General features: G+C 45.3%; 3 protein-coding genes across 4 annotated transcripts in view; 2 read left to right on the forward strand and 1 right to left on the reverse strand.

Moving 5' to 3' along the window:
* Positions 1-668, forward strand: part of chd1l (chromodomain helicase DNA binding protein 1 like) — a 35,250-nt gene extending 34,582 nt beyond the window's left edge. Inside the window, exon 25 of the mRNA XM_020702218.2 lies at positions 561-668. Within this exon, the coding sequence (XP_020557877.1) occupies positions 561-620 (60 nt within the window). The 3' untranslated portion in view covers positions 621-668. The remainder of the gene's footprint in view (positions 1-560) is intronic.
* Positions 669-680: 12 nt separating this feature from the next.
* On the forward strand, positions 681-9,128 carry LOC101164045. Its single transcript, XM_004067663.4, has 11 exons — positions 681-875; positions 2,169-2,264; positions 2,674-3,272; positions 3,343-3,385; positions 3,462-3,526; positions 4,576-4,673; positions 4,757-4,825; positions 4,919-5,035; positions 5,110-5,184; positions 5,263-5,411; positions 8,842-9,128. Exons 2-10 carry the CDS (start codon positions 2,224-2,226, stop codon positions 5,407-5,409), a joined length of 1,254 nt encoding a protein of 417 aa, XP_004067711.2. The 5' UTR covers positions 681-875; positions 2,169-2,223; the 3' UTR covers positions 5,410-5,411; positions 8,842-9,128.
* The window catches only part of wwc3 (WWC family member 3), a 35,268-nt gene continuing 15,098 nt past the window's right edge, over positions 6,340-26,509 (reverse strand). Inside the window, exons 2-23 of one of the 2 annotated variants that reach the window (XM_023954080.1) lie at positions 23,660-23,769; positions 23,328-23,528; positions 23,104-23,180; positions 21,028-21,107; positions 17,768-17,897; positions 17,316-17,468; positions 17,120-17,193; positions 15,069-15,317; positions 14,875-14,988; positions 12,921-13,459; positions 12,736-12,856; positions 12,542-12,622; positions 12,387-12,473; positions 10,985-11,180; positions 10,736-10,906; positions 10,422-10,537; positions 10,196-10,343; positions 9,950-10,114; positions 8,812-8,904; positions 8,482-8,712; positions 8,288-8,415; positions 6,340-7,031 (exon numbers count right to left, since the gene is read on the reverse strand). In XM_023954080.1, coding sequence (XP_023809848.1) covers positions 6,965-7,031; positions 8,288-8,415; positions 8,482-8,712; positions 8,812-8,904; positions 9,950-10,114; positions 10,196-10,343; positions 10,422-10,537; positions 10,736-10,906; positions 10,985-11,180; positions 12,387-12,473; positions 12,542-12,622; positions 12,736-12,856; positions 12,921-13,459; positions 14,875-14,988; positions 15,069-15,317; positions 17,120-17,193; positions 17,316-17,468; positions 17,768-17,897; positions 21,028-21,107; positions 23,104-23,180; positions 23,328-23,528; positions 23,660-23,769 — 3,331 coding nt within the window. In that variant the 3' untranslated portion in view covers positions 6,340-6,964. The remainder of the gene's footprint in view (positions 7,032-8,287; positions 8,416-8,481; positions 8,713-8,811; positions 8,905-9,949; positions 10,115-10,195; positions 10,344-10,421; positions 10,538-10,735; positions 10,907-10,984; positions 11,181-12,386; positions 12,474-12,541; positions 12,623-12,735; positions 12,857-12,920; positions 13,460-14,874; positions 14,989-15,068; positions 15,318-17,119; positions 17,194-17,315; positions 17,469-17,767; positions 17,898-21,027; positions 21,108-23,103; positions 23,181-23,327; positions 23,529-23,659; positions 23,770-26,509) is intronic. The other variant, XM_011473820.3, reaches the window with a different exon arrangement.

Here is a 26,509-nt window from a genome sequence, read left to right on the forward strand (position 1 = left end):
AGAACCAAAACTGAATAATTAACTTTAAAGTGAATTTTCAGACCTTTTGACTGAACATTGTGGCTCAATTTGGGCCCATTGTTGAATCCGGACAGCAGGTCACACAACCGAAGGTCATGATTTCTTCTGTAAGTCATGGTGCATCACATTTTGAAAGTAATCATGACCCAGCAAAGGCACAAAACTCCCCCCTCCGTGTTTGACACCAGTGACATCTCTACTTCATTGTTTAGTGAAATTGTCTTTTTTTTTGTTTTGTGGATTTTTGTCTTTTTTTTTAAATGTCTGCCACTTCACCACTGACACACGGAGAATTCAAAGACTGTGTTCATTATGGGAAACTTGCATAAAATAGTGAAAAATGTGAGTTTTCAGGAAAGTTTCTCAAGAGTTCCAGCTTAAAGTTTTCTAATTCCTGAAGAACAGGTGTACTTTTATGATTTCATTCTGACAGCATATGTATAATTGGGTCACTGAGATTTTTTTTCTTCTTTAAAATATGTTTATATAAAGCAGAGTTTTGCTGGTTGAACTGCTGAATGTCTTACACCTGTGTTCAGGACAGGAGCGTCCTGAGGCAGCAGAAGTGCAGTGCATTCCGACACACACCCATCACATGATGTACGCACAGAGAAACAGGAAAGACTTGCGAAGGTGGAGTTGTTCTGTTGCGGGGCGGTGCTGCTCAGAGCTGAGCACCCAAAGAAAGAAAGGAAGAAAAAACCCGAGGAGGTGAAGCGTCGAGAAGACGTCTTTCATCTGTCATGAGGGGACTGCGGCTCAAAGGATCATCAGCGCAGCTTTTGTGCCAAACTTTGGACTTTTCCGCGTAAACGGAGACGGGTTGTGCGCGGCGGAGGCTGAAAGAAGCGACGGTAGGAGTAGCGATGCTGCTTTAGACCTGTGTGTGTCTGAGAAATGTGCTGAGCTGAAGGTCTCAGCAGCCCGAGAGTCTTCAGAGAGGAAGAGTTTCTGTGAGGGAAATAAAAAAACACGACGATCTGGGTCAGCGTCTGCGCAAAGCGCGACCTCAGTTCCAGGAAAGTCAGGCCGGTTGGAAATTCAACCAAATTTTTTGAACACAGGTGGAAAGTAACGAGTTACTTTTACTAGAAAAAAAAAGTACAGTTACTGACGCATGCTTTTGTTTTAAAAGTCTTATATTTTAGCCCAATTTCAATACATATTTTGATGAGGACAAACTTGACTGTAATTTATGTTTTGAATGTCAAAATATTCGTTTTCTTTTGTCTGATTCAGCACAAACTGTGTTTAAACTCACTTTTCTTACTTACTTTAGTTACTTTATCTTATGTCAACTTTTGGTTAAATACTTATTTTATTTTGGGTCACACACACATGACATATATACACATGTTGCATAAGGAGAGAATTTTAGGTCTAATTGCGTCATACTTTTGACTTTTATTTGAGTAAACAGTCTGTCACATGGATCAACACTTTTCCTATTATTTGTGATCATTTTTCCATTATACACTTCAGACCGATGCTTGTCCTACTGGGACCAGAAACCCTGCAAAACAAAACAAATGTAGTTGGAAAATTGAAGTTTTTCTGGTTTTTTCCTTTTTCTTTGCTTGTATTTGAGAAATTTTTACCAAATGTAATTCTAAACTCATTTTCATGAGTCACATTTTCTTTGTTACCAGAGTCATCATTAAATGACGCATTTTGAAGGTTTTTCCTGCAGCTTTTTCGGCTTAACTTAATTATAATTTTTTTTTAAATAAAATAAAAGCCCAAATGAAAGTGGAAAAACTGAAAGTTTGTGACAGAAACCTGTTATCAGTTTCAAAGGGGACTTTAGATGGAAGAAAACGCTCCTTAGATGTAAAATATAACATAAGAACTGTCATACATATTTTCTGGTTGTTTATAAGCTTAAAAGAACAGCAAAGTAAATCAAAGGAATAACAATATTAATATGAAAGTTTTTGTTTACTTGAGACCTAATTTACATCTCCTCAGTGGTTACCACCTAACCTTTCAAAAAAAAAAAAAAAAAGTCCCCTGTGTTGGAAACATTTCGTCATGTACTGATCGGCCTTCGACAGAATCAAAGGCACAAGTGTGGGATGTTATTTTTTGAAAAAAAAACAACAACAAAAGAGTGAGTCTGTCTCCTCTGGTCTCCAACTGAAATCCAGAATCTCTGGGTGCAGCCTGACGGACACATGGACGAGCAGAGGAGAAGGCCCAGTGATGCTGCCTGCCTCCGCCTGTCCAACCTCCGCTCCGAATAGGTGAGGTCGTCCAAAAAAAAAGAAAAGTTAGCAAAGAGGAAGTGCCAGCAGATGCATGCTTGCCTTTTCAGAGCAAACACTAAAAACAGCCACTTTCTGTTTGATAAGGGGTGATATAAGCGGCGCAGTGAACTGAAAGCTGAGAAAGGAGAGAAAACGAGCGTGAAAAACCCAACACCTCTGTGAAAAGACCTCATTTTAGAGATAAAAGTTCACTTTGAGGTTATGACCCCCCCCCTCCCCCCATTTCTGTGCAGTCATGTTTACTTCCTCCCATAAAGATAGAAGGGGCAAATCTTCTCTAAAGATGCTTGTTAGGTTTTCTTGTCTGACTTCTTCTGAGAAACCTTTCATTTCCACAAACTGCATGAGAACAATGATGTTTTTTTTTCTGATGGCCCGCCCACAGTTTTGTCAGCAGCTATCTGAACACGCCCGAAGAGGATGATGAGACCATGAACACGGAGGAACGAGAAACCAGCAGCGTCCACAAACTGAACTGCGCCCCTAACCTCCCAAACCACAGAGCGACCTCTGAAGGCCCCGCGCTGGGCAGACACAGGTGGATGGAGGAGCAGGACCCCGCGCCCCATCCCACCGCCTCCAGCCTCTTCTCATCGCAGCTCCGCCACAGCTTACCGTCCGGCTTCTGCCAGCCCACGCCCTTCCCTAGCCAGGTCAGGCTGCTCCACCCGAGCTTTGCCAGTAGCGGCTCAGGGTACCCCAACAGCCTGCCGTCCTACCTACACCAGAAGGATGACTTCAGCTGCTCAGAAAAGAGCTGCTTCTCCAAGTACAAGTCGGTCTCCCTCCCCGAGCCGCACGGCGGCAGCATGAGCAGCTTTGAGCAGCCCATGTCGCTGCGCTCCAACCCACCGTCAGCAGAGCTATATCACCACACCTTCTCTCCATACTCCTACCATCCGCATGGACCCGTCTGCTGTCCCCAGCATCCCGCTGACGCCTTCAGCCGGAGGCCTCTGCAGCATCCAGCCCACAGCCAACTCTGTAAGTCACAGTCACAGTCAGAAAAGCCACAGTCTGGGATAAAAACTCACAGAGGATTTTTTTTTTAAAGATCATGGGGATTGCAGACTTCCAGACCCAGAATTCACGCAGATGTGAGTAGCTGGCTCACCTTACATATACTCCTTTGATATTTTACCCTGAGGGTAAAGCTGGCTTTCCTCTGTGCAGCGGCCGCAGCTCTCCAGCAAAAAGGCGACACCCGGCGTACAGCATGCCGCTGTCTCTGGAGCAGCGTAAGTGCAGATGGATGGAATCCATCACTGCTGCTGGTTTTCCAAATATATTCTTTAACCCCTTGTGCTATCTTAGATGACCCCACCCTTACATTGACATGTTATTCCTACCATGACAAAGGTGGAAAGATTTCATGTAATCCATGGACACCAGTGAAGGTCACAAATCATTGAAGAAAAAAGGTTCAGAGTACTGTCTAGTGGGTCTAGATGACCCAACTCCCAATGTTAAAGTGCCTAGGATAGCACAAGGGTTAATCTCACATGTGGCATGAGAGAATTTTACAGTGTTGTCATACATATTACTAACAATATAGTTTTTTTTTAGGGAAGTGGAAGCCAGTGAAAGAAACTGAAGAGATGATCTGTAAACGTCTGCTCCTTAAGTTTAGATGGTTTCCCTCAGATCACAGGCCTCAAACTCCAGGCCTCGAGAGCCGATCTCCTACATGTTTTCCAACTAACCTGCTGCTGAAGCTCCTTATTTCCTAAGCACACCTGATCCATGTAATCAGCAGCAGAAGAAGCAGGATTTCTGGAAAACCTGCAGGATGTTGGCCTGGAGGCCTGGAGACTGATCATGATCAGATCATGACTGAATGAGGCTTTCTGAGCGGACTGTTTTCTTCTCTTTGGATACAAAGATGCCTAAACACACCCTCCATGATGCACACAGAGATCATGGAGGGTTCACGCCTCAACAGAAGGACTGGCCCTCAACTTTCCTCAGTGAAAACCAACACATCAACCTGACTTGCACAGAGAAAACAGAGATGCTGTGTCTCAAAAGGATGTCAATTTGAAACAATAAGAGGACCAAAAAAAAACCAAAACAATTAGAACAAAGGTTTTCTAGAACACAAAAAGTACAAGTCAGGTGTTTGGATGAAACACCGTTACTTAAGTTTAAAAACAGAAAATAGATTTGATAGTTCTTTATCTGTAAGAGTTTGATGGTTCTGCTGTGTTCTGAGTGACTTACTGCAAAAACCTGATGCATCCGTCCCAGTGCTGGGATTTGAACCTGCTCACTTTTTGTCTCATCTTAGGGAGGGTCTTCGTGACTTACGAGGCGGACAACGACAAGCACGTCAACGAGATCATCAACTTTGTGGCTTTGTTGCGACACAACGGCTTTGACACTCATGTACGTGCGTCCGCGGCTCTGAGTTCGGGGCCTTTTCCCTGAAGGTAGACGTCTTTTTTTATTGACATCCGGTTTCTGCACAGATTGACATTTTCGAGCAGCAGTTCAGGAGCATCAGCAAGATCGACTTCATGGAGCGGTACCTGAGCGAGGTAAGCGTCTGCACGTCACAGGCAGGGAAGCACCTGATTGGATGTTGGAGAGCTGAAGGGGGCTCTGGCTAGTGATCATGTGATCTTTATCAGAAAGAATACCTGATCATCATCATCATCAGCCCCAAGTACTACGAGACGGTGACCGCCTCCCCCTTTGAGCTGGAGAATGATGAGAGGATGCTGAACACGGTGTACATCCACAAACAGGTCAGACCCAAGCCTACTCACACTCCCTCTAAGTGCTCCTCCTCCTCCTCCTCCTCACTCTACTGTGCTTTCAGCTCCAGAGCGAGTTCATTCAGAATGGGAGCAAAAACTTCCGCTTCATCCCCATTCTGTTCCCAGGAGCCAAAAAGGTTGGTGCCTGCACCCCCCCCCCCCCCCACCCCCCATCAGCTCCAACTCTCACCCTCTCCTCTCCTCTTCCTCACCAGTGTCACGTCCCCAACTGGCTACAGAACACGCACGTCTACGCGTGGCCGCGCGACCGCGACGACATTCTACGGCGGTTGATGAGGGTGGAGAAGTACAACCCGCCGCCCGTCGGGGAGCTCCCCACCATCGTCTCCATCCCCATTTAGAGGCAAGTGGAGGAGGAGCAAAGCGCTCCTCCTGATGAGTGCGCTCCGTGCGCGGGGTTTCATGGGCATCCTGCGGAGCGCACTGGTGCTTTCAGGGTTATTCACAGGCGTACAGCAACAGCATCAATCGTTTGAGCTGCTGGCAGCCTCTGAACTGGACACAGATTTGTTTGTTTCCCTTACTGGATTTTTATGGCACTTCCCAAAAAAAAATGTATCAGCTGTTTTCTTTGTGTTTTTGTAAATCTGTCCTCAGAAGAACGCCATGTTGTTCATCTGTAAATGAATTCCAATGCGCTGTTTGGATTAAAAGCTGCTGCAGGAGTTTGTTAGTCAGATCAGTCTTTCTCTCAGAAACATCTACAGAAAAGTTGATTCCAAACATGCAGGGACGTGCATTTGTTTTCCCCCCAGGGCAGAGCAGAGCATTTGTGTAGGTACAAAAAAACCCCAACATGCTGACATGTTTGTGTGCAGCAGAGCTGCCACTTTACGGGGGAAGGGGGGTAAAACTTTTGTGTTGTCATGGAGAAATCCATGACAGTCGTGTTTTTTCCACATATATTTGAATAATTTTGCCATGACCCTCAGTGGGAGGCAACGCAGCAGAATTGTTGCTTAAAAAAAATCTTCTCGAGGTTGCATGGCGGATCGGAATGCAGGAAAGCAGGGCAGCACTTGAACCCGTCCCCTGGTTCATGCAGAGATCTTCAACAGGAAGTCCTCTAGAGATAAGCATGTGGTAGTGCTTCATGAGAATCTGAACATTTGTACTCGAATGGGGTCAACAGAGCCACTTGTGGTTGGTGAGAAAAATGTCTCGTAAGCTTCTTAACAGAAAGCATCTGCGCAACAGGGCGCCTCATTCATCCCAACGCGGCGCCGCAGCAGCAGCGAGTTCTGCACCTGAGACAAAAAGCGCCGCTCACATGCAGAGTAATGGATTTATCTTGACAGGATGTAACACTGCAATGTTCATACAGACATTAAAAAGTCAGAATACATCAATTTAACCATATTTTGAAAAGTACAGGAAATAATATTAATTTTAATATCATAGGAACAACATAAAGACATCTGTAGCTCAAAGTGGATTACACTGGATGTAAATAACTCTGGAGGTTTAAGTAACAGAAACAATAATTCCATTTGACTGAATGTAAAAACACTGAAGTGCTATTTGTTCAAAGCTACAAAATACATTTAAAAAGCAGGGAGCGGTTTTATTTCCTTCAAGGAAAAAGTACTATAAAATAAGTTACAGTACAGTGACACTTGTCCAAAACAGACTTTTTGTTCCCATCTTCCGGCCTTTTGCATGAACAAAACGGGAAAGTGGGAGGAGCAAAGAGGCCGAGCTTGAAAGTGGTCGTCTGGCCCCTCCCCATCAGAAAGTTAGAGCTGTTGTCAGTGACCATGTCTCTTCACGCCGAATAGTGTGTCACCATCAGCTGGGTCGGGGGGGTCTCTGGTAGAAGAAACTTTGTACTTCACAAGCTCAGAAATCTTAAATACTTCATGTTGAGTCACATTGGGGGAGGGTGGGGCGGTGTCCTCATACGTCGTCGGCTGGCAGAGAAGGTATGTTGAACCGAGGTCTCGTAAAGAACGCGATCTTCTCTCTGTGGACCAACAACAGTTGAGGGGGGTTATTTGGTGGAATCGAAGGCTTTGAGCTGCGACGGCTTTGTGGAATCTGCATGCCGCTGACTCAACACATGCATGTGGGCTAAATAGGTCAAACCAATGAGAGGGGGAGAACTGAAAGCTGCAGGAACTTCTGACCGTCATGAATGTGCCCCCCTGATGCCACTTTAGATTCATTCTTTAGGAACATATACAATTACACTAAAAAAAGTTCATAACTTTATTTTCTTCTAAATTTAAAAAGGGTTTGATAATTTTTTTTTATTTTTTTTACAAAATGTCCTTTGGTTAAATTATGTTGGAGAAAAGAAGATATTTCTTTACAGGAAAATATTTCCAACTTTTTTTGTTAAAAATTTTGAAACATTCATGCACACTCACATACTGAGTGGGAGATGCTAAAAACGGACCATACCATTCGGCGGTCAGAGGCAGACCACTCTACCTCTACCACAGCCTCCATTAAAAAAAAAACCATGAAGTTTTGGTTACATTTGAGATGTGTTTTGGTTCTGTATGGCTTTTGCTGTTAAAGCATCAGTGTGCTCCAGATTTTAACCCCTGGAACCATCAAGAAGTTTATGGTGTTATTCTTTGATCTTCTGCCCCTGCAAGGGTGCTGGTGTTGATTTTGCCCTTAAACATGCCCCATGAAGGGGCACCCATATTAATTTTGCCCTGAACATGTCCCATGCACGGAACACCCTAGTTGATATTGCCCTGAAACTTCCTAGAAAAAGGCCCACCGGTGTTGATTTTACAATTACCATGTCCCCAGAAAGGCACACTGGTGTTGATTTTGCCATAAACATGCCCCATGAAGGCGCACCCATATTAATTTTGCCCTGAACATGTCCCATGCACGGAACACCCTAATTGATATTGCCCTGGAACCTCCTAGAAAAAGGCACACCGGTGTTGATTTTACAATTTACATGTCCCCATAAAGACACCGGTGTTGATTTTGCCATAAACATGCCCCCATAAAGACACACCTGTGTTGATTTTGCCATAAACATGCCCCCATAATGACACACCTGTGTTGGTTTTACAATAACCACCCCCCCATAACGGCGCACCTGTGTTAATGGCTGCCCCTGAACCTGCCCCCACAAATGTGCAACTGTGCTAGTTTTGCCATAAACTTGCCACGATGAGGGCGCACCTATGTTGATTTTGCTCTGAACATGCAGAACAATATTCTACCAGAAGTCCACAGAGAAAAGCTTACCTGAAGGTTTGCACCGGTAGGGGCTCCTTCTGGCTCTGCCCCCTCATCTGCAGAACCTCTTTAGATGCCTTCCTCAGCCTCCTCTCGGCTGCTTCCTCCTGCCGCTGTTCCTGCTTGCTCTGGCTCACCTGCAGAGATAATACAGTCAGCTGCTGCTGTGTGAGCAGTGGGGGCAGCTTCTCCTCCCTCCTCACCTGTCTCTGGGCCTCTCGGAGCAGGCAGCGGAAGCGATCATCCCTCAGGGCCCAGTGGGGAAGCTCAGAGGTCTCGCTGGACTGCGGCTCCTCCAGGCGCACCTTCAATTCTCTGAGCGTGCTCAGTTCCTCCATCAGCTGCCTCTGACGGGTCCTACAGGCCTGAAGATCCAGCTCCAGGTCCAGGGAGGTCCGCGTCGGCTGCTCGGCCAAGGAGGAACGATATGGCTCCTGTTGTCACACACAAAACACCAAAATTAAAAACACTTTACATAAAAAACTGACACTGCTTTTAAGGCTGAGGATAAAGAAGTATTTTGGAAACTGTACCTGCTTAAAGCGCAGCGTTCTCCTTTCCAGCGTGTTCCTGACAAACGGGGATTTCTTTGGTAAAGTCGAGCTATCGCTGTCGCTGCGGTACAACTGAAAGGATGGCAAAAAGCAGCACTGAGAAGAAGAAGAGCGGCACCAACATGGGTGGAGCACGATCCATCTGCTCTGCCAGCAGACCTACGTCTGACCAACATCCCTAAAGACCCACTCCAATAAAAATGGTGTTTTTGGTGTTTTTAACATGTGTGTGTTTTTACAATAAATCCAAAAATGAATGGAGTGGCTGTTTGAAGCTTCACATAATCAAACTGAAATGAAAAATGGAAACACATTAAACCGACTTGTACTCTGAGATCTGAAGTTCTTTCTGTCCCATCATCAAGAAATAATCTTTGTTTTGTCACTGAGGAAGAAGATGACCTTCCAGAATGCCTTTACCTTCCTCAACTGGGTAGTTTAAGTGCATGAAAATGACAAAAAATAGTTAATTTACCCAAAACAAAACGTAGGTGTGTGACCAATAACTGACTTAATTAATACCCAGCCTGATCGATCTGTCTTAGACAAGTTGTTCATTGAATCAACTAAAACCAACATAACATGAAATAAATAAATTTGATCAATAGTGGAAAATACCGTTTAGATTGAGTCATGGTAGGTTTATTTGTATGTAAGGTAAAAACGACCAATCACAGCAGACAACACACATGTGATGTCAGCAGAAACTGACCAGTCCATCGTTCCAGTCCAATGAGTGGAAACACTTTGAATTTAGAAAAGTCATGTGACCATCCAGTGTTCTAGAATGTTCTAAGAATGTTCCTTTGGATTCTTTGGATGTGGAAAAACAACAGTGGGCTGAACTTTAGGAAACGAAAATGTGAATGGATGTGACATTCATTCTAGTTTGGACACATATTTCATTTACACTTGATGATCTGGAAGAAAAACAAAGAATCTGGAAAACTTCACTGTTCAGTAGCAGGAATTTCTCTCTGAGTCACACTGGTGGAAGTTTTGGCTCAAGATGAAAAACATGTTGAAAAAACAAACTTTTTATTTTTTTCTCCAAGTGCTTGAATGTTTACTAAACCAGTCACGGCATAGATTTTCTCTGAATTCCTTTTAAACTCACCCTGCAGACATACTGATTCCGAGCGCCAGGCGAGAAGGTCTGCGATCGCACTATGGTGCTGCCACGCATGAAAGGAGAGGCGTGGCACCATCGGCCCCCCCGCTCTTTCGGCCGGACTCGCACCGGCTCTGGGAACCCCCCCTCGGTCATGGTGGCCTTCTCCACCTGGGACGGAGTGAGCAGACAGAGAGTGTGGGCTTCTGTGGGCGGCTAAGAGGATCCTCCTCACGCTGCAGTAGACCTCACCTTCACTGCTGAGGGTTTCCCTGCCACCCGCTCACAGCGCCCCCCTGTGGTGATGCAGAGGCCTTCAGCACACAGCCTCTCTGAGCAGGGCAGCGTGAAGGTCGTGCTGTTGCTGCAGCCGCTGTCCACCGACTCGGCCTGCCAGCTCCTACAAAACACCACAGAGTTGTAGAATCTAAGCTTTTAGGGATAACAAAAAAAATGATTTCAGGACAACAACTTTTACCTCTCAGATGTAGCCTCCCCCCCGCGCTCATCCTTCTTCTCCAGCCTCTGTGGATCTGCGTCCCGCTCCTGCAGGTGGGTGGTGCTGGTGCGTGACAGCAGGCTGCAGACGGTGTCCTGAAACATCAGACCACAGTCTACCATTTGGTTCTTAGCGGACAAGTATGGAGCTAAAGTACAACATAAAAGATTCAAACATGAATAAAGTAAAAAGAGTTGCTTAGTGCTTCAGATGTGGCTGACTTCAAAAGTCCTGCAGACCGGATAGACTCGTCTGTTCAGATCGACAAATCTCATGTTGGCTTCAGCGCTTACCGCCGCTCTGGGCCTCTGCTCGTCATCCTGGCCTTCGTGCTGCCTCTGGGGGGCCGTGCTCTTCTGTTCCGGCCTCTGCGCCTCTGCCCCGCCCAACATCTGGACCCGCAGCCACTGGTACCCCATCTCTGCGCTGGCCTCGCAGTCCACCAGGCTCAGCTGTGCTGCACCCTGCAGGAGGAGCAGACGTTTTGGTCAGAAGCTGCGGCGTCGCTGCGGCGGCCGCCTGGGTTTCCTATTTAGACCCACCAGCAGCTCCTCCTGAGTCTGAGGCCCCAGCGTGCAGACGGACAGCTGCAGAGTGCACGCCGGCAGCGCGTTGGAGGGCACGGGTATGCGGAAAACTTCATTGAAGCTCATCTGGTGCTGCGGCTCCAACGCTGTACAGCAGTGGAACGCACAGGGCCTGCTGGCGTCCGGCGGAATCAGGTGCACCTTCATAAACCTTCAGGGCGACAGACAATGAAATTCAGACGAAAAATGCAGATTCCTGATGATTTTTGTGACTGATTCACATCGGAAAACAGCCTCAGATGCAGGAGGACCAAAAATTCACCTGTAGCTCACATTCAACTGGACCATCTGGTTCTAACAGAATACAGGTTAAAACAAGATCCGAATAAAATCCAAAGGGAATGATCATATAATTGACAAAAACTAGAGGGTGTGAAAAAGAGACTCTGCAACAGACAAACCAGGTTCTGTTCAGAACCCGACCGACACCTTCATCTGCTGCTGTGGAGCCGTTAGGTGTCCCGGCAACATCAGCGCCGGTTGAGAGAAGATCTTCAGGTCAGAAACATTCTCAAGGTGAAAATCCACAGAGGAGCAAAGATTCTACTTTTGTTTTTGACAACAACAAACAACAAAAAAAAGAGTTTAAAGCTCAAGCCTGTGTTTGGAATAGTTCCCTGGCTCCATGGTGAAAACAGCAGGTTTCTTCCTGAATCCCTTCATCCAGATCCACAAACCGTCCCACCCATGAAGGGGGCTTCCTGCACCAGGCAGGAAGTCCACAGCAGAGACTGCAGCTCTAGAATCCAGGGATGATGGAGCCAATGACCCCACCTCCAGTGTTCAAAGAAAAGCTCAAGTAATCCTCAAACGATAATGAACTGAACGTGTGGAGTTCCAGACCAAACAGCACAGAGGAACCAACATTTCAAAGGAGTGATGTGTTTGACAGCTCTGCCATCAAACAAAACACAGTGGAGACAATTTTCCAAGAGGGAAACCTTAGAGAGGTTTAACTTTGTGTGTTTGTGACCAACAACAACACGTGTTAAACTACTGTAATCCTTCAACCGTTTATGCAATGAATGTCATTCCAGCAGATTCTGATATCGAAATTGTAAAATTAACACTTCACAGTAGTAAGGTGTTTATGCAATCAACGTCTGATTATGACGCAGAGAAGGACGGCTTTGCCCCAACGAAGTTTTCTCTGCCTCAGAATCAGCGGATTCACGTTGAAAGCTGAGGAGTCTCAGGCTCTGGGCTTCAAGGGCCGGTGTGTTTTCTAACTAACCTGCCATCGAAGAACCTTACTAGCCAAACACACCGGATCCAGGTGATGTTATGTATGAACCAAATGAAAAGTGGAAACCAAAAAAGCATTTGGACCAGCAGCTTCTGTTGTTTAAATACTCACACTTTATATCCTTCTTTCACAAGAGTGCAGTTCAGGTTCTTGAGCTGCAGCAGGTGGAGGCACAGAGACTGAGAGCCGGACTCCCACCTGGACAGGGAAAGTTCATTTAGACTCACAGCGCGCCGGATGGACCCTTACGGGGGGGGGGTACTCACAGCAGTCCCAGCTGGATGTGAGGGGGCTCACTCATGGACGACAGCTCTTTCATGTAGGTCAGCTCGTCCAGCTCCTCTGCCCTGTTGAAGCCCCCCCAAAAGAGAGAAAATGATGCTCTCCTTCTGGACTAAAGCATTGTGGGTGGTGTAGTTTCTTGAGGTTGGGGACGATGTCCCGGTGGACGTCCTCTCACCTTCTGCCCCAGGCCTCGAACACGCCGCTGTCTGTGGCCAGCGCGTCCTCAGACACCCCCGCGGAGACTCTTCTGGCTCTCCTGCTGCTCCTGTTGCCGCTGTTTCCCCTCAGAGTCACTCCTGCACAAAAACAGCGGCTGAGTGTTTCTCCTGGAACAGGGGGGAGGGGCCGGTATCAACCCACCTGTGGAGGTGAACGCCGTCTGAGCGGCGCCGTCTCTGTGGATCTTCTCCAGCTGGTGCGCGGAGGGGGGGCTCAGCGCGTCCAACAGGCTCTGCCCCCGCAGCCCTTCCAGCAGGCCGCGGCCCGCCTGCTCCATGTACTCCTCTGTCATCTGGGTCAGGGGGCAGTCCTGGGGGGCCGAGTGGTACGGAGTGTCCATGGGGGAGCTGGGCGGCGACAGGGACGACAGCGAGGACCGGGAGGACAAGGAGGCCAAGGACTGCGGGGCATCGTGGGAGCGTTTGGCTTTACTCTGGTTCAGAGGGTCCGGGGTGAACAGGCAGCAGTCTCTGGACACGGCTTCTGGGGGGAGGAGGTAACGGAGGTGGGAATCCAGCGGCTCCGGGGGGCCCTCGTGGCGTTCGTACTGGGGGATGCCGTAGATGTCAGTGAAACTGATGGAGCTGAGGGAGCCGCGGCTGGAGGTGAGGGAGCCGCGGCTGGAGGCCAGGGAGCCCCGGCTGCTGCTGGAGGACACGGTCAGGGAGCTGGCAGACAGGCTGCAGACACGCAGGACAGACGGAGGCGTCAGCAATCACAGCCAGGAGCGTTTCTATGACGACCGCAGGATTATTGGACACGTTTTCAGCTTTTACACCATCCTGGCATTGCAATGTTCAAGAGAGTGCAGGTGCTTCGTTTGAATTTATAAATGTGTATGTATTAAACGCCGTGCATTAAGTAATTCAAACCTCTGAATGCTTTATAAAGTTTTCCCTTTTAAGAGCAAAACACGTCAAACATTTAGCTCCAAAAGTTTTAACCTTGTGAGACTATTTCACTCAAACCTGACTTGAAGATATTTTTAAGCTTTTTTACTCCATTAAATTTACCCCTTGATGCTTATTGATGCAAATATACAATATAGGTTAAGGTATTGGACTTAAATGGGCTAATAATCTCTGCAACTTTATTGCTTTTGGTCTTTTACAGACATTGTTTAACCTTTCTTTTGAAAAACGTTTCTTTTTCTTTTATTGTGAAGGACTATTCTCCATCATTTCCCTTTTTGAGTTTAAAACAATTTCCAATTAGTTTGTGTTTATAGTGTCTCTAAACCTCAGGTTACCATCAGGTTTTTGAGGCTGATCCGGCTAACTAAGCTTTAGCAAAGATAAGGGAAAGTTTGACTGATTTTCAAAATACAGGTTTGAACCACCATGTGTGTGAAGATGGTCAGACTCAATATGAAAACTGGACTGAGTGACCCTTCCCCCTTTTCTTCCAAACAGGAAGTACCAACTGGTTCCAAGAAGCCTAAATCCCATAGACTTCTAGAGAAATATAAACAGCTGTTAGTTATTCTATTGGTCAGAATAAAAATTCTTGCTCTGATCCATTTTTCAAAAATGTCTTTGATGATTCTCATTTTTCTGATCTTTTCTGTAGTTCAAGTTATAAACAGATCAAATAAAAAAAAATGCCGTATACTTGTATCGTGCTTTTCTACCTTCCTCGACCCACCTTACACTGACCCACCAGAGGCAGGGTGGGGGACACTTAGACACACGGCAGGAATCAAACCTGCAATCTCCCGATCGGAGATCTAACGCCCTACCTCTGCACCACGGCGACATGTGATCTGGCGATGAACATTTGATTGACAGATTCACCTGAGCCCGCTTTTAACAAGCTCACTCCTGACTGGTGACAGGGGTTGCCACGGTAATGTTGACTCAGATCGACTTGGACCAATCACTGCTTACTGGCGGGGTCTGGCGGAAATACGGAATAACTTTTGCTTTATAAAATGTGCTGTAAATAAAGAAAATCCCCACTTCTAATAACGGAAGCTGCTTCCCTTCAGCGCTCAGAGTTACAGTGATGGTGGGAGTCTGCTCGTTCAGTATCTCTGAGTCACAGATTTGGGCTTTCATCTGTCAATCAAAGGAAGTACTTGAAAAAAGACAGGAACCTTGGATGGCGAGTGTGGCTGCACCTTTTCAGCTGGGAATGAAGGTAAGTGGTGATGCGCGTGGCCTCCTCCAGCTGCCTGAGCAGAGCGTTCCTCTTCTCCTGCTGCAGGATCCTGTCAGGAGGTGCAGATCAGCGTCCACGTCTCCAAGGTCAACATCAGAGCGTTTTCCCCTGCCCCGGCAGGACTCTCACCTCTGACTGGCCCCCTGGCTCTGGGAGCTGTGCGCCCTCTGCAGCTCCTCCTCCAGCCTGCAGCGCTCCTCCTCCAGCTGCTGCAGCGTCTCCGGCGCGTGCTGCTGTTTGCTCACCAGGATGAGCTCCTGCAGGAGCGCCTCCTTCTCGCGCACGAGCTGCAGGAAGTCCCGATCTCGGTCCGCCTCAGCTCGTCCTGACCAGCTCTCACTGTCCAGCTGTGCTAGTTGGTGCTGAATGCTCTGCACCCTGAGGAAGAGGAGGAGGAAGAGTCAGACGTTACTCCTGTTTGGGGGCGTTGTATTTAGGACAGATAGATGAATTCTTTTATTTTAACACCTTCATACAAAGATCACAGAAGGACCATTTTGGGATTTTCTTTCAGACATTTTGTCATAAATGGCTCCTCACTAAAACGTATCCTCGAATAAAGACATTCGTTTAATTGTCCACATTAAAAGAGCAGAAATCAGGTCAGGAAACAACCTAATTAAAATTTATTTTTTGGGATTTTCTCACATTACTGTTGAATTTGTCTCATGCACTAAAATGTAAGCATGTTTGAAGCCTTGAAAAAAAACAACATCAAAGTATGGTGGGGGGGTGGACAGAAAGGGGCTGTGTGAGATTCTCAAATTAGTTCTCAAACTTTGGGATTGAATCACTTTTTAGTCACTAAATAATCCGAAATAACCAGTAGATATTAGAAAAAGGTGTAAAAAGTCAGTAAATGTTCAGACTTGTGACTATCAGTCTGCATCTGATTATGTTTTGATCAGCTTTCATAGAACAGACCAGAACAGAACATTTTCTTTGCTGAGTCCATAAATTATTAAAGACTCAATGAAAAAAATGTTACTTCTTCTTTAACTGATCTTTAATTTTAAAATGAAAACTTAAGGCTAGATTTGCCTTTAAAGCAACAAATTACTTTTTACAGTTTTTACAGTGTTTATATATCATAGGTTACATCCTAAGCTGAACAGAATTTGTACAGAAGACACAACAAAGGGGGGATTGATTGACAAGTTCAACAGCCAATCAGAATGCAGAACACAGTGTGATGTAAAAATACGTTTAAAAAACTAGCGAGACCATTAAAGGTGAACCGCGATATAGCAAGGGCAGTGGTGGTTTTTTTCACCTGTGGGCAATGTGGGCGGTCTTCAGGATGCAATCTTGCAAAGGCACCCCAAAAAAAATTTTTTTTATATATTATTTTCCTCCACAGGTTTTTTAGACTAAATTTTCCATTTCCACGTGAAGTTAATAAAAAATATGTGCTAGGACGCCCCCACCATCATGTCAACTCGTTCTAACGAAGATTTATGCGCTCTCTGTTTAGAAAACGCAGGAAGAGCGTGCGAGGGAAACAAACAGTTTTTCATTGGTAAAATGAACATTCTTTATTGGGTTTTCTGGATTATTTAAAAAATCAAAAAACAAAAAATGAATCTGCATCAAAGTGAATTTGTTTCCATCCTCTCACTCATCCTGATTCTGGGTGTTTGACAGATGGAACAGTCCGTTCAAGGTCGCAGGGTTGTGGATACAGACAAAAGATAAAAAGGAAGCATCAGATGCCCAGTTTAGGAAAAACAAAAAAAGAAGAGAAGAGGAAGAAAAACACTCCAATGATAAAGATATGACAGCAGTGTGCAAATTAACATTTGCTAGGTGCCAAATACAACCAAATTTACTGATTGCCACATGACTACAGAAGGTTTGAACTTAACAAGACTAGTCTTGTTAATTAGCTTCTTGTTAAATTGTTCCTCAAATGTTTACTTTAATTATGTGAAAATGATTTTCTTCAAACAAAACTGGCTTTGAAAGGCAAACCTGAATTGATTAAATGAATAGTACTTTTGTATTTGGTGACTTGACTTTCTCCTTCTTTGGTCTTAAAACTTTGAGCATCAAGTCCTTTCATTTCAAACAGTAATGTCCGTTGTGTTTTTTTTGGTTTTGTTAGACGTTAGAAATAATTCATCCATGTATCCTAAACCAACCACGAGTGAAGCAGTGCTAACAAACAGCTCCACACTTACTTTTTCTTGGCTTCATCATACTGCCAGTTCAGTTTGACTTTGTCCACCAGATGGGAGGAATCTTGGGAGCCGCACTTCAGGAACACAAGAAAAACCAAACATGAGGGGCCGGTAGGTCCGATTACAATACTGGACATGCATTCCAGCAGAATATTTGATAGTGTGGGGAAGCGGTGGTGGGGTCAGGACCACTCACCTCCCCCACGATGTCGGTCTGACAGCCCGTCTCGCAGAACTGCTGCAGGCTGCAGGGCTTGCCCGCCGCTCCAGAGCCGCTGGCCGCCTCGCCAGCAGAGTCGCTGATGGACAGGAAGTTGTTCTGGAAGTTCATGGTCAGCTTAGCCAGGCTCTGTTCCGTCAAACACCAAAAAAGAGGAAGGTCAGTTAGACAAAGTTAGAGCCAGAGTGAGATTGACAGAGTGGTCTCAAACGCCAACTGAAGAATCTTAGTGTGAATTATAGAACAAGGGTTACTTAATAACAGTTACTTCCCACTGAGGATGTGGATTTACATCTGGGAAAAAACACGCTTTGACGAAAGGATGCAGCTGAGCCACATCGGCCACTAGAGGTCAGTGTCAAAAGTGCAATCTGCCACTTGGAGGCGCAAATGGCCTGAAAATCAAAAAGACAGAGGGGAGTGATGACCTGGATGAGGTCCTGCCTCTCCTTCTCGCCGCTGCTGATGGCCTTCTTGATGCTGCGCAGCTCAGTGAAGATGGCCTGAGCCTCGTCCAGCTTGTAGTTGGTCTGACTGCTGGACATCTTCCTGTCAATCCTGCACGGAAGCATCGACACGCTGACTCAGCAAAGAGGTCCGACACTAGCAAGTGAAACTGAGCGATGTCGAGCAGCTTTACAGATCCTAGAGGAAACTTTTTTCAGAGGAACTCAGGACTTTTGCAGACAAAGTTTGAGAGGGAAGCAGCAAACATCAAGACATGCAAACTAACGGACTAAATCAGGCATGAGAATCTCCCTCAGCCAAAACTAGTACACTTGAAGTCTATTTTATCAAATATTTCAGAGTGTAAGTATGGCAAGTATAGTGTAGGAAGCATATAAACTAAATACCTCTTCAGACTAAATTGGTACATTTTAAGTTTACAATACATAATTAGTATAAGTAAGTACATTTGTAGTTTCCTGCTTCACTTTCAGTATATACTGAACAGTATGTACTACGTGTAGTACATTTAGATTTATGGTGATGGATATATTAATCATTTCATCTCATTTCTTTAACGCCAGGATAGAATAAAATCTACTGAAATGACATTCCAACAGACTTCCTTCATGTATTTCCTAATATTTTTGTCTATTTTCTTGTCAAATGAACTTGATCTAAGACTCAATGACTTCACAGATGACATTCACTGAAACATACAGACTTTTGTACAGAAAAAACATCTCTAACTTATTAATTATTACTTAAAAAGAGATATTTCTTTGAAAAAAAAAAACAATTTAACAGAACAAAGTAGGTCAATCTGACTAAATATGGGACACATATACTCCAATAGTGTTTGGGGTGGTGCTCAATCACAACGTGGCTTTTAGTGTGGGAGTCGCCACCATGAGCTGCAGGCCCCACCTCCTTTTTCTTCCACCGTGATTCCCCGTCTCTGTTTCTGAACCTGATGAATCCCAAACATCCAGTGTGGAGCCAAAACACCAAACGTAAAACCCAGAACTCACACTGGGAGTTCTTCAGGGAGCGTGGAGGTGGGGGTGGAGGGTGGAGGACCTGGCGTGGCGCCCCCTTCGTGCCATGTGGCCTCTCCTCTCACCGCAGCCCACTTCCCTCAATCCCCTTCAACAGCAGGTACTGTTCGCCCCCACCTCCCACCCCACCGACCCTGCTTTTTTTTTTCCAAAACAAGCCCTGCTTTGTCCCTGCCGCCACCCCACCCAGCCCCACCACCAGGACCTGAGACTTGATGTAAGCATAGTAGAAAAAAACATGGAGGTCACCTGTTGTTGGCAGAACCTTTGGTTGATGTTTCTGCTGATGGCTGTGGATCAACTGAACACCTCGGCAGAGTTCTAGCAGTACGTTATTACCAACAGTTGAACCTAACACAAACCTGACAGTCTGAGTTTGATCTGTGGTCAAACTCAGCGGCCTTGTGGTAGAGTCTGAAACTGGAAGGTCATGAGTTCAAATCAACTATTGAGTCGTACCAAAGACTCTATGGGACCCAATGCCTCCCTGCCTGACATTCAGCATTGAGGGGTTGGATTAGGTGGTTAAACCACCTGGACAGGGCGGTATCTGCAACACTGACTGTAACGGTGAATGGGACTGAGTGACGCCCACCCCCTAGCGTTCCCAACAGGAGGTACCCACTGGTTCCAAGAAGCCAAAATCCTATCGACTTCTATAGAGCAACAAACAGCTCTCACTCATTTTATTTTATTGGTCAGAATAAACATTCTTGCTCTGATACATTTTTTAACATCCTCTTAATTATCCTCGCTTTCTTAAATTATCGTTTTTCTGCAGTGCAAGTTATTCAAGTTATAAAGTAATCAGATGTCTCGATAGAACTATGTAGTCTCACGTTGAGCGTTCAAAACATTTGATTGGCAGATAGTTTGTAGCCCGTTTTAAACGGAAGGGGTGTGGCCTTCCAACAAGCTCACTTCTGATTGGTGGAAGTCTTTGTCATAGAAACTTTGACTCAGACTGACTTGGACCAATCGCTGCTTACTGACAATTTCTGGTTCAAACATGGTGGCGTCCAGTTTGGTAAAAAATGGTGACAGAATTGACCTAATTGGTTGTAAAAATAAGTAATTTTCTACTAGTGATGTCACACTCACTCGGTCCAGTTCTCATATACAGTCTATGGTCCGCAGTTCACTATTCCCCCAGGGGGCGGGGTCAAATCCGGTGAACAAATTTCTTACACCTATGTATATGACAACCCATGGGACTTTAAATGTAAGATCAGTCCCTGCGTCTGACACCTGACATTGAGGGACAGGACGGCGTTCAAGCTCCTTAGAGTTCAGACTCGTGGAGGCGGATCAACCATGACTTTGCTGATCATAACGCAGAGATGTGTGGGTGTGCAAAAACACTTTTCCTAATCTGATGTGACATCATGCTGGCAGCAGTTAGCTTTACTGCTGACCACATCTCAGATTGGCTGGATCACAACAGCCTGGAGCCTTTCTCCTGATCCCAAAAACCAGCTCTGACGAACAACCAGCGACTCACGCGCAGAAAGGGGCACGTACGCACACGCCGACCCCTCAAGAGGTGGATGCACCCATGTTTTCTGCAAGCTGTGTATTCTCCTGGCTATTCTGGGAATCACTCGAGTTGTGTTTTATCGGAGAGATAAGGGACTCTCTGCCGGGACGCAGGAAGTGTGGAGGAATTTGCTGCCAGATATTTCTGTGTTTTTGAAACTGCTTTGGAGTCCACACCTCCCCCTTCCTCCGTGGAATAACTTCCTCTGCAGGCTGAGCCTTGGCTCCCTGCTCTCTACTGGTGCATCCTCTTCCTGAGGTGGAGTCCGCTTTTCCATCAAAAAACTCCCTACATTTGACTTTTTCTCAAAGCCCCTTTTTTCTTTTTCTTTTGCCCTGGCAGAGGCGGGGCTTCTATTTCCAACATGAAATGTGGACAAGCTCAGAAATGATGCCGTGCGTCTGAGCAAAACCAAAATCCTCGGAATAAAACGGAGAAGGTTCTCTGCAGCTGTAAAACCTGAAAAGGGTTTTCGTGAAAATGAGCAGCGGCGGGTGGAGGAGTGGAGCAGAGACAGTGGAACATGAAACACGGAGGGAATAAAAGAGGAGGAAGAGGCCGCTGGGTGGGGAGCAGCAGGGCCCAGTGCGGGAGGAAGGAGAAGGGTGGCTACGGGGGGAAGGGCGGAGCGCGGACAAACACTCACTCCTGCAGGGTCTCTACTCCCATTTCCTTATACTGCAGCTCCTGCTTCACCTGGGCCAGCTCCTGCTTCAGTCTGAAGAGCTGCGGACACAAGCGAGCGCCGGGTTAGTACGCTGCACAGTAGCCTTCTCTCACGGCCGCCGCCGCAGCGCTAAACTGCTGAGTCAGGACCATTCACAGCTGTTTGTTCAGCACACATCTGCTCATTATGGATCAGCTTGGAATTAGAACTCAAGGGAGTCAAATGGCAGCGCGGCCTGCTGTGTGGGGCAGAAGTGACCACGGAGCATCAGTGTGTAACGCAGGGGGCGGATGGATGGATGCACACACACGCCTTCAGCACCGACATCTAAACTCACAACTAAACAAAAGAGACCAAACAGGAAATGCTTACTTAAGATAGTCTTTAGGTTTTTTTAGGATAAATATTCAGAGAAAATTTCTATCTTTACAAGGAAAACAAACTTCTTAAAATTTAGTGTATTTTTTAATGTTTACGAGTAAATGTGTGTTTTTACCTATTCCTTGTTTTAGTTTTTGATCTTTAACTTTAATAGGATTTTGTTTTTTTGTTTGTTTTTAAGGTAATTTTCCACAACTAAGACAGAAAAAAACGACTATAAAGACCCACTCCAATGAAAATAGTGTTTCTAACATGTTCTTGTGGCATTTTTCTAATGATAGAGGACATATTTAAAGAAAATTAAGCTTACACTTGCATTTCTAATTATTTATTTATTTAAATCATTGTTCAGTAGCAGATTTTAAAAAAAACTTTGAAAACTGTATTTGTGATGTAGAAAACGCTGGGCGGGTCATAAGCTCACTGCTCTGCTCCATTCTGATGCATCCACTTGCGGACGACTAAATCAATGCACGTCTTTGTTTTCCCCGTCTGAGCTGGAATAATCCTCACCATTTTTGTGGAACCAGTGATGTTAAATTGGGGGTGTGAGGGGCTGTAAGCTAGTGGGAGAACATCGGAACAGATAGATGACAGGAAATGAAGCAGGCTTACTCTGTGCCAACAGTCCCGCCCACAACTCAGAGGTGAATTTCTAATGAACTCCTGCTGCTCTGCAGAAACCATGTCCTAAAAAATGACAGATTTTTGTACATTTTGGCTAAAAACAGCATAATCATAATTAAAATACCATTGGGAATACTTTTACAAAAGATCAAAAGATGATCGAAGTGGGACTTTAAAGTAAAAAAAATTCTCCAAAAACTTTGTTTTGAGTAAATTGCTAAAATGTGGGAGAGGTAAAAAGTTTAAATATTTAAGGCATGACTTAGCAATTTACAGACACTTCAAATTAATTTTGAACGACTTTACTATGGACTCTTCAAAAGAGAAGAAAGATTCAGATAATTCAGAAGGCTATAAGGCTGCGTAGCCTATCATTTGTCCTATTGTCTTTGAACGCATCACATTTACAGGGCCACGGTGATTGGTCGAGATGCATTATGGGATATGTTACAGTTTTTGCAGACAAAAATGAAGAAAAAAAACAAACAGCTGCAGCAGCTGCAGAAACTGACTTCTTTACATCAACAGTTTAGAATTATTGCAGTGTCGTTTCTAAATGTTACGATTTTTGGGTCATAATCCCTTAAAAATACATATTTCAGAATTGATTGAATAAAATTTCAATATTTTTATAACTATCCAGACAGGCGACACAGTTTGTGTAACTTTGGGTATTTTCAGTTCATCTTTCAAAACTTTTAATTGTTGAGGAAGGCGTCCGTTCTCACCTTTCAAATGGTAGAACATCAGCTGGAACATTTGCTTTACTGACCGACTTACTTTTACGTGTTACGGTGCTGATAGGATGGAATATTTCATATTTCTTTCCTTCTGAACTGTCATCTTTCAGCTGAGTTGTGGGTTTGACGGCGCCATCGCTGCTGCGACTGATCTGAGCCGCTGTAAGCGGTGGACCTGTCCTTTGATGATGATCTCATCTTCGTCCCCCTTGGGGCACACCAGCTCAAAGCCACAGTATCCTGTCGGAACCTGCGCCCCTCTCAGCCCGGACGGGCCCCTCATTGTTCCCGGCCGGCGATGACTTACCCGCTCGCGTCTGCAGGCGATCTCTGCTTTGATTTGGCCAGGGTCGTATTTCGAGTTGGAGGATGAGCCGGACAGAGCTGGAACACATGAAAGAGGCGCTGACTTAGAACTGGTAGTCATTTGGGGGGGGGTGCGGCCTGCAGATGCCCCCGGATACTTTGAGTGACAGCTGGGGGGGAGGTGGGTGGAGGTGTTTGAACATTTGAATTGGTGAGTGGGCTTACTGCTGCTGACTGAGTGGTTGTCCTCGGAGAGCTCACTGAAGAGCAGCATTTCCTGCTTGGCCAGCTCCAGGCGCTGCTGCTTCACCAAGTACATCTCCTTCTTGGCTTTGAGGGCCTCTTGGGCCACCACCAGGTACTCCTTCAGCATGCGCTCCTGCTCCTGCCGCCATTGAGTCCGCGGGTTTTCGATCTGGGTCGTCTCTGAAATGATCAGCAAACGATCGCACAACGCAGCAAAACGGAGACAAACTGTCAACAAACTACCGGAACCAAACTGGATTCATCATTGTTTAAGAAAACTCATATTTGAAGAACTTAAGGAAATGTCTCACTGTTGATGTGGTCGATGTAGTACACGCCCACCTGCTGGTCATAAACCTCCTCCCATCCCAGAGGCAGTTCATCGCCAACACAGTCGGCGAACGTCAGCGGTTTGGTGATTCTGGAGCCGTTCACAAAAACAACACATCAGACTTTAATCAACGCCACTGTCCAGATGCCGTTTGCTCTGAACCTCCAGCATTCCCAACAATTCTGACAATCAAGCAAGCAGCTAAGGAGGAAAAGCAAACAGTTTAAATAACCAGGCTGACGTATTATTCCCCACATTTTATAACCAAGAGAAGCAAAACTAATTATCCAAAACCTTTTACACAACAATAATTCTACATTATAAACACACAAACAAACCCAAAGTTATTTGTTTCCACGACTGGATAAAAAGCCCTGAAAAATTCTTACAGAAAGAGCAGATAAAAACCACAAATTTACAGAAAAATGGAACAGATGAGACACAAAAAGACAAATGTGTCCAAACATTCAAACTCCGACTGTGAGACCTCCAAACAATCCCTATGAAGAACTTTCTCTTCTTCTTTATAGCCTTTTATGCAGGCGACAAAAACGTTCCTTCTGAATCTCATCCAGACACGTCTGTACATGCAAAAAACAAATTTGTTTCACTTCACGGACTCTAGAGACTGCAATAAAATCCCATTCCAGGAATACATAATAATAATAAAAGTAAAATAAAATATTTTTTAAACAAAATTCACAAAAACATTAACCACAAAGCATGAAACACCAAAGTGAAAGCTGACAAAAGACTCGTGAATTTCAGCTGCTCTGCAACAGACTGGAGACCGGTCCAGGGTGTAGCCCACCTTCACCCAACAGTAACTGGGATGGCAGATGGATGGATGGATGGATGGATGGATGGATGGATGGATGGATGGATGGATGGATGCATGGATGGATGGATGGATGGATGGATGGATGGATGGATGGATGGATGGATGGATGGATGCATGGATGGATGGATGGATGGATGGATGGATGGATGGATGGATGGATGGATGCATCAGCTGCTCTGAGGTTTTTTAACAGAAAACCTTTAATGGTGGGATGCTGATTTCAGGCTCCAATAATCCTTTGACCCCCAAAGACATGCCTCCATGTAGGGTGTCAGTTGGATGTCTAACTTTTAAAAATAAAGGTAAGAATTTAAGTACAGTATCCTCTGAACTTTTCAGGGAATGATCCATCAGTCCTGAATCGTTTCAGTTTTGTAAACACTCAGGAAATTAAAGCAGTGAAGGTTGTCTGTGCAACACTGCGGCCGGCTGAGACTGGCCCCAGTGACATCAGGATTACTACTGACACTGACTACAACCAATACACCGCCATGCCATCAGCACCACCAGCACGCCCTCATTTGGGTGGGACCCTACACAAAGAGGGGTGAGATTCCCACTCGACATTCCTCAGGAGAGAGGATCTACTGAGCTCACAGAGGAGCAGTCTGGACAGTCTCACCTTTCCATGTGTGTGCCGCCCATTTCATGTCATTAACCTACAGTCAGCCTCTGCAGCGTGTCTGCGTCTCGCCCACAAAAACAGACAACATCCGAACTTTTGCAAAGATGGATTTGCATAATGTGCAGATAAGAAGGAAGGGTCTGTTAGCCTGGGGGCGGGGCTGGTAGCACAGACACTTCCTGGGAGGGGCTGTTCTCACTTTGTGACATCACAGTGTGAAAACCCACTTGTTTCTGTGGATTGGGAGGGGTTGGTGCTCAGAAAGCAGGTTTTTAGAGGAATGCTCAGAAGTGAGTGAATGCCGCTTTGGGGTTGTTGTTTTTTCAGGGGTTAACATTATAATACATTATAATAAAGCTCAAAAAAGGAATTTTGCATGATATAGGCGGTTTAAAAGAACTCTGACCAGCAAAGATAGGAGGAGTTCATTCCATTAATGTTTCTGATCGGCGTCAGCATCTGCCAATTGTTGAGAAATGACCTTCATGATCCACGCTTTCATAAATTTACCCAAAAGGATTCTTATCTTCAGCTGCGTGAAAGTTTTATGAGGCATCTGCTCCCAAAGAATCCTCCAAACAAATGTAAATTCTTTACCGCTTCCCAAACGGGACCTCCGGCAGCTCCCAGCAGCTGCTGCTGCTGCGGGTAATTCTGGCCTTTAGTATCTGTTATAGTGAAGTTACCATGGCAACATTAAAGATTCCTAACAAATAGGAGCAGCTGAGATCTCCAAAGGCAAAGGCATCCCCAGAATAAGTTGAGGAGACATGGGATAGGAGGAGGTTTAAAATACATTCTTCTGCATAAGCAGATCTGAGGGAAGCAGTAAAGCAGATCATCCAAACAGATTTGAGATGTTTGTTTATGGCGGTGATGGCTGATCTCAATCAGGTTGAAAAGCTACAAACATTTTCACTCAAGTGTTTTACATCCAAAAAAAATTACTTTTTCACAAGTTACAGCATGATCTCCCCCCAAAAGTGTACAACTGAAAAAGAATTTGTGCTAAAGAAAGGATATGAAAAAATATTTGGAATTTTAGAAATAAACACTTTCAAGGTTTGTTTGTTTTTTTAAACAAAAAAATAGCAAGAAAGTAGAAAAGCAAAAAGCATCTTAGGGGATTTATCCGGATAAATCAAATAGATAAACTTTCTAACAGGGAAGTATCCATCCCAACAGTGATGGGCTGGTAATCCTAGATAAATGTACCTGAAGCGGAACCAGGAGACAGACTTTATTAGGTACATCTTGCTGGTACCAGATTGGACCTCCTTTTGCCGTCAGAACTGCCTTAATCCTTGGTGGCACTGGCATAGATTCAACACGGTACTGGAAACATTCCTCAGAGAGTTTGGTCC

Source organism: Oryzias latipes, chromosome 4, assembly GCF_002234675.1.
Source record: "Oryzias latipes chromosome 4, ASM223467v1".
Lineage (NCBI taxonomy): Eukaryota > Metazoa > Chordata > Actinopteri > Beloniformes > Adrianichthyidae > Oryzias > Oryzias latipes.

What these genes read in the sequence shown, in the direction of transcription:
- LOC101164045 (XM_004067663.4), top strand. Translation starts at nt 2,224, where the DNA reads ATGCTGCCTGCCTCCGCCTGTCCAACCTCCGCTCCGAATAG. An exon ending in CCAACCTCCGCTCCGAATAG is followed by an intron (nt 2,265 to 2,673) that starts GTGAGGTCGTCC and finishes GCCCGCCCACAG; the next exon opens with TTTTGTCAGCAGCTATCTGA. An exon ending in TGTTCCCAGGAGCCAAAAAG is followed by an intron (nt 5,185 to 5,262) that starts GTTGGTGCCTGC and finishes CTTCCTCACCAG; the next exon opens with TGTCACGTCCCCAACTGGCT.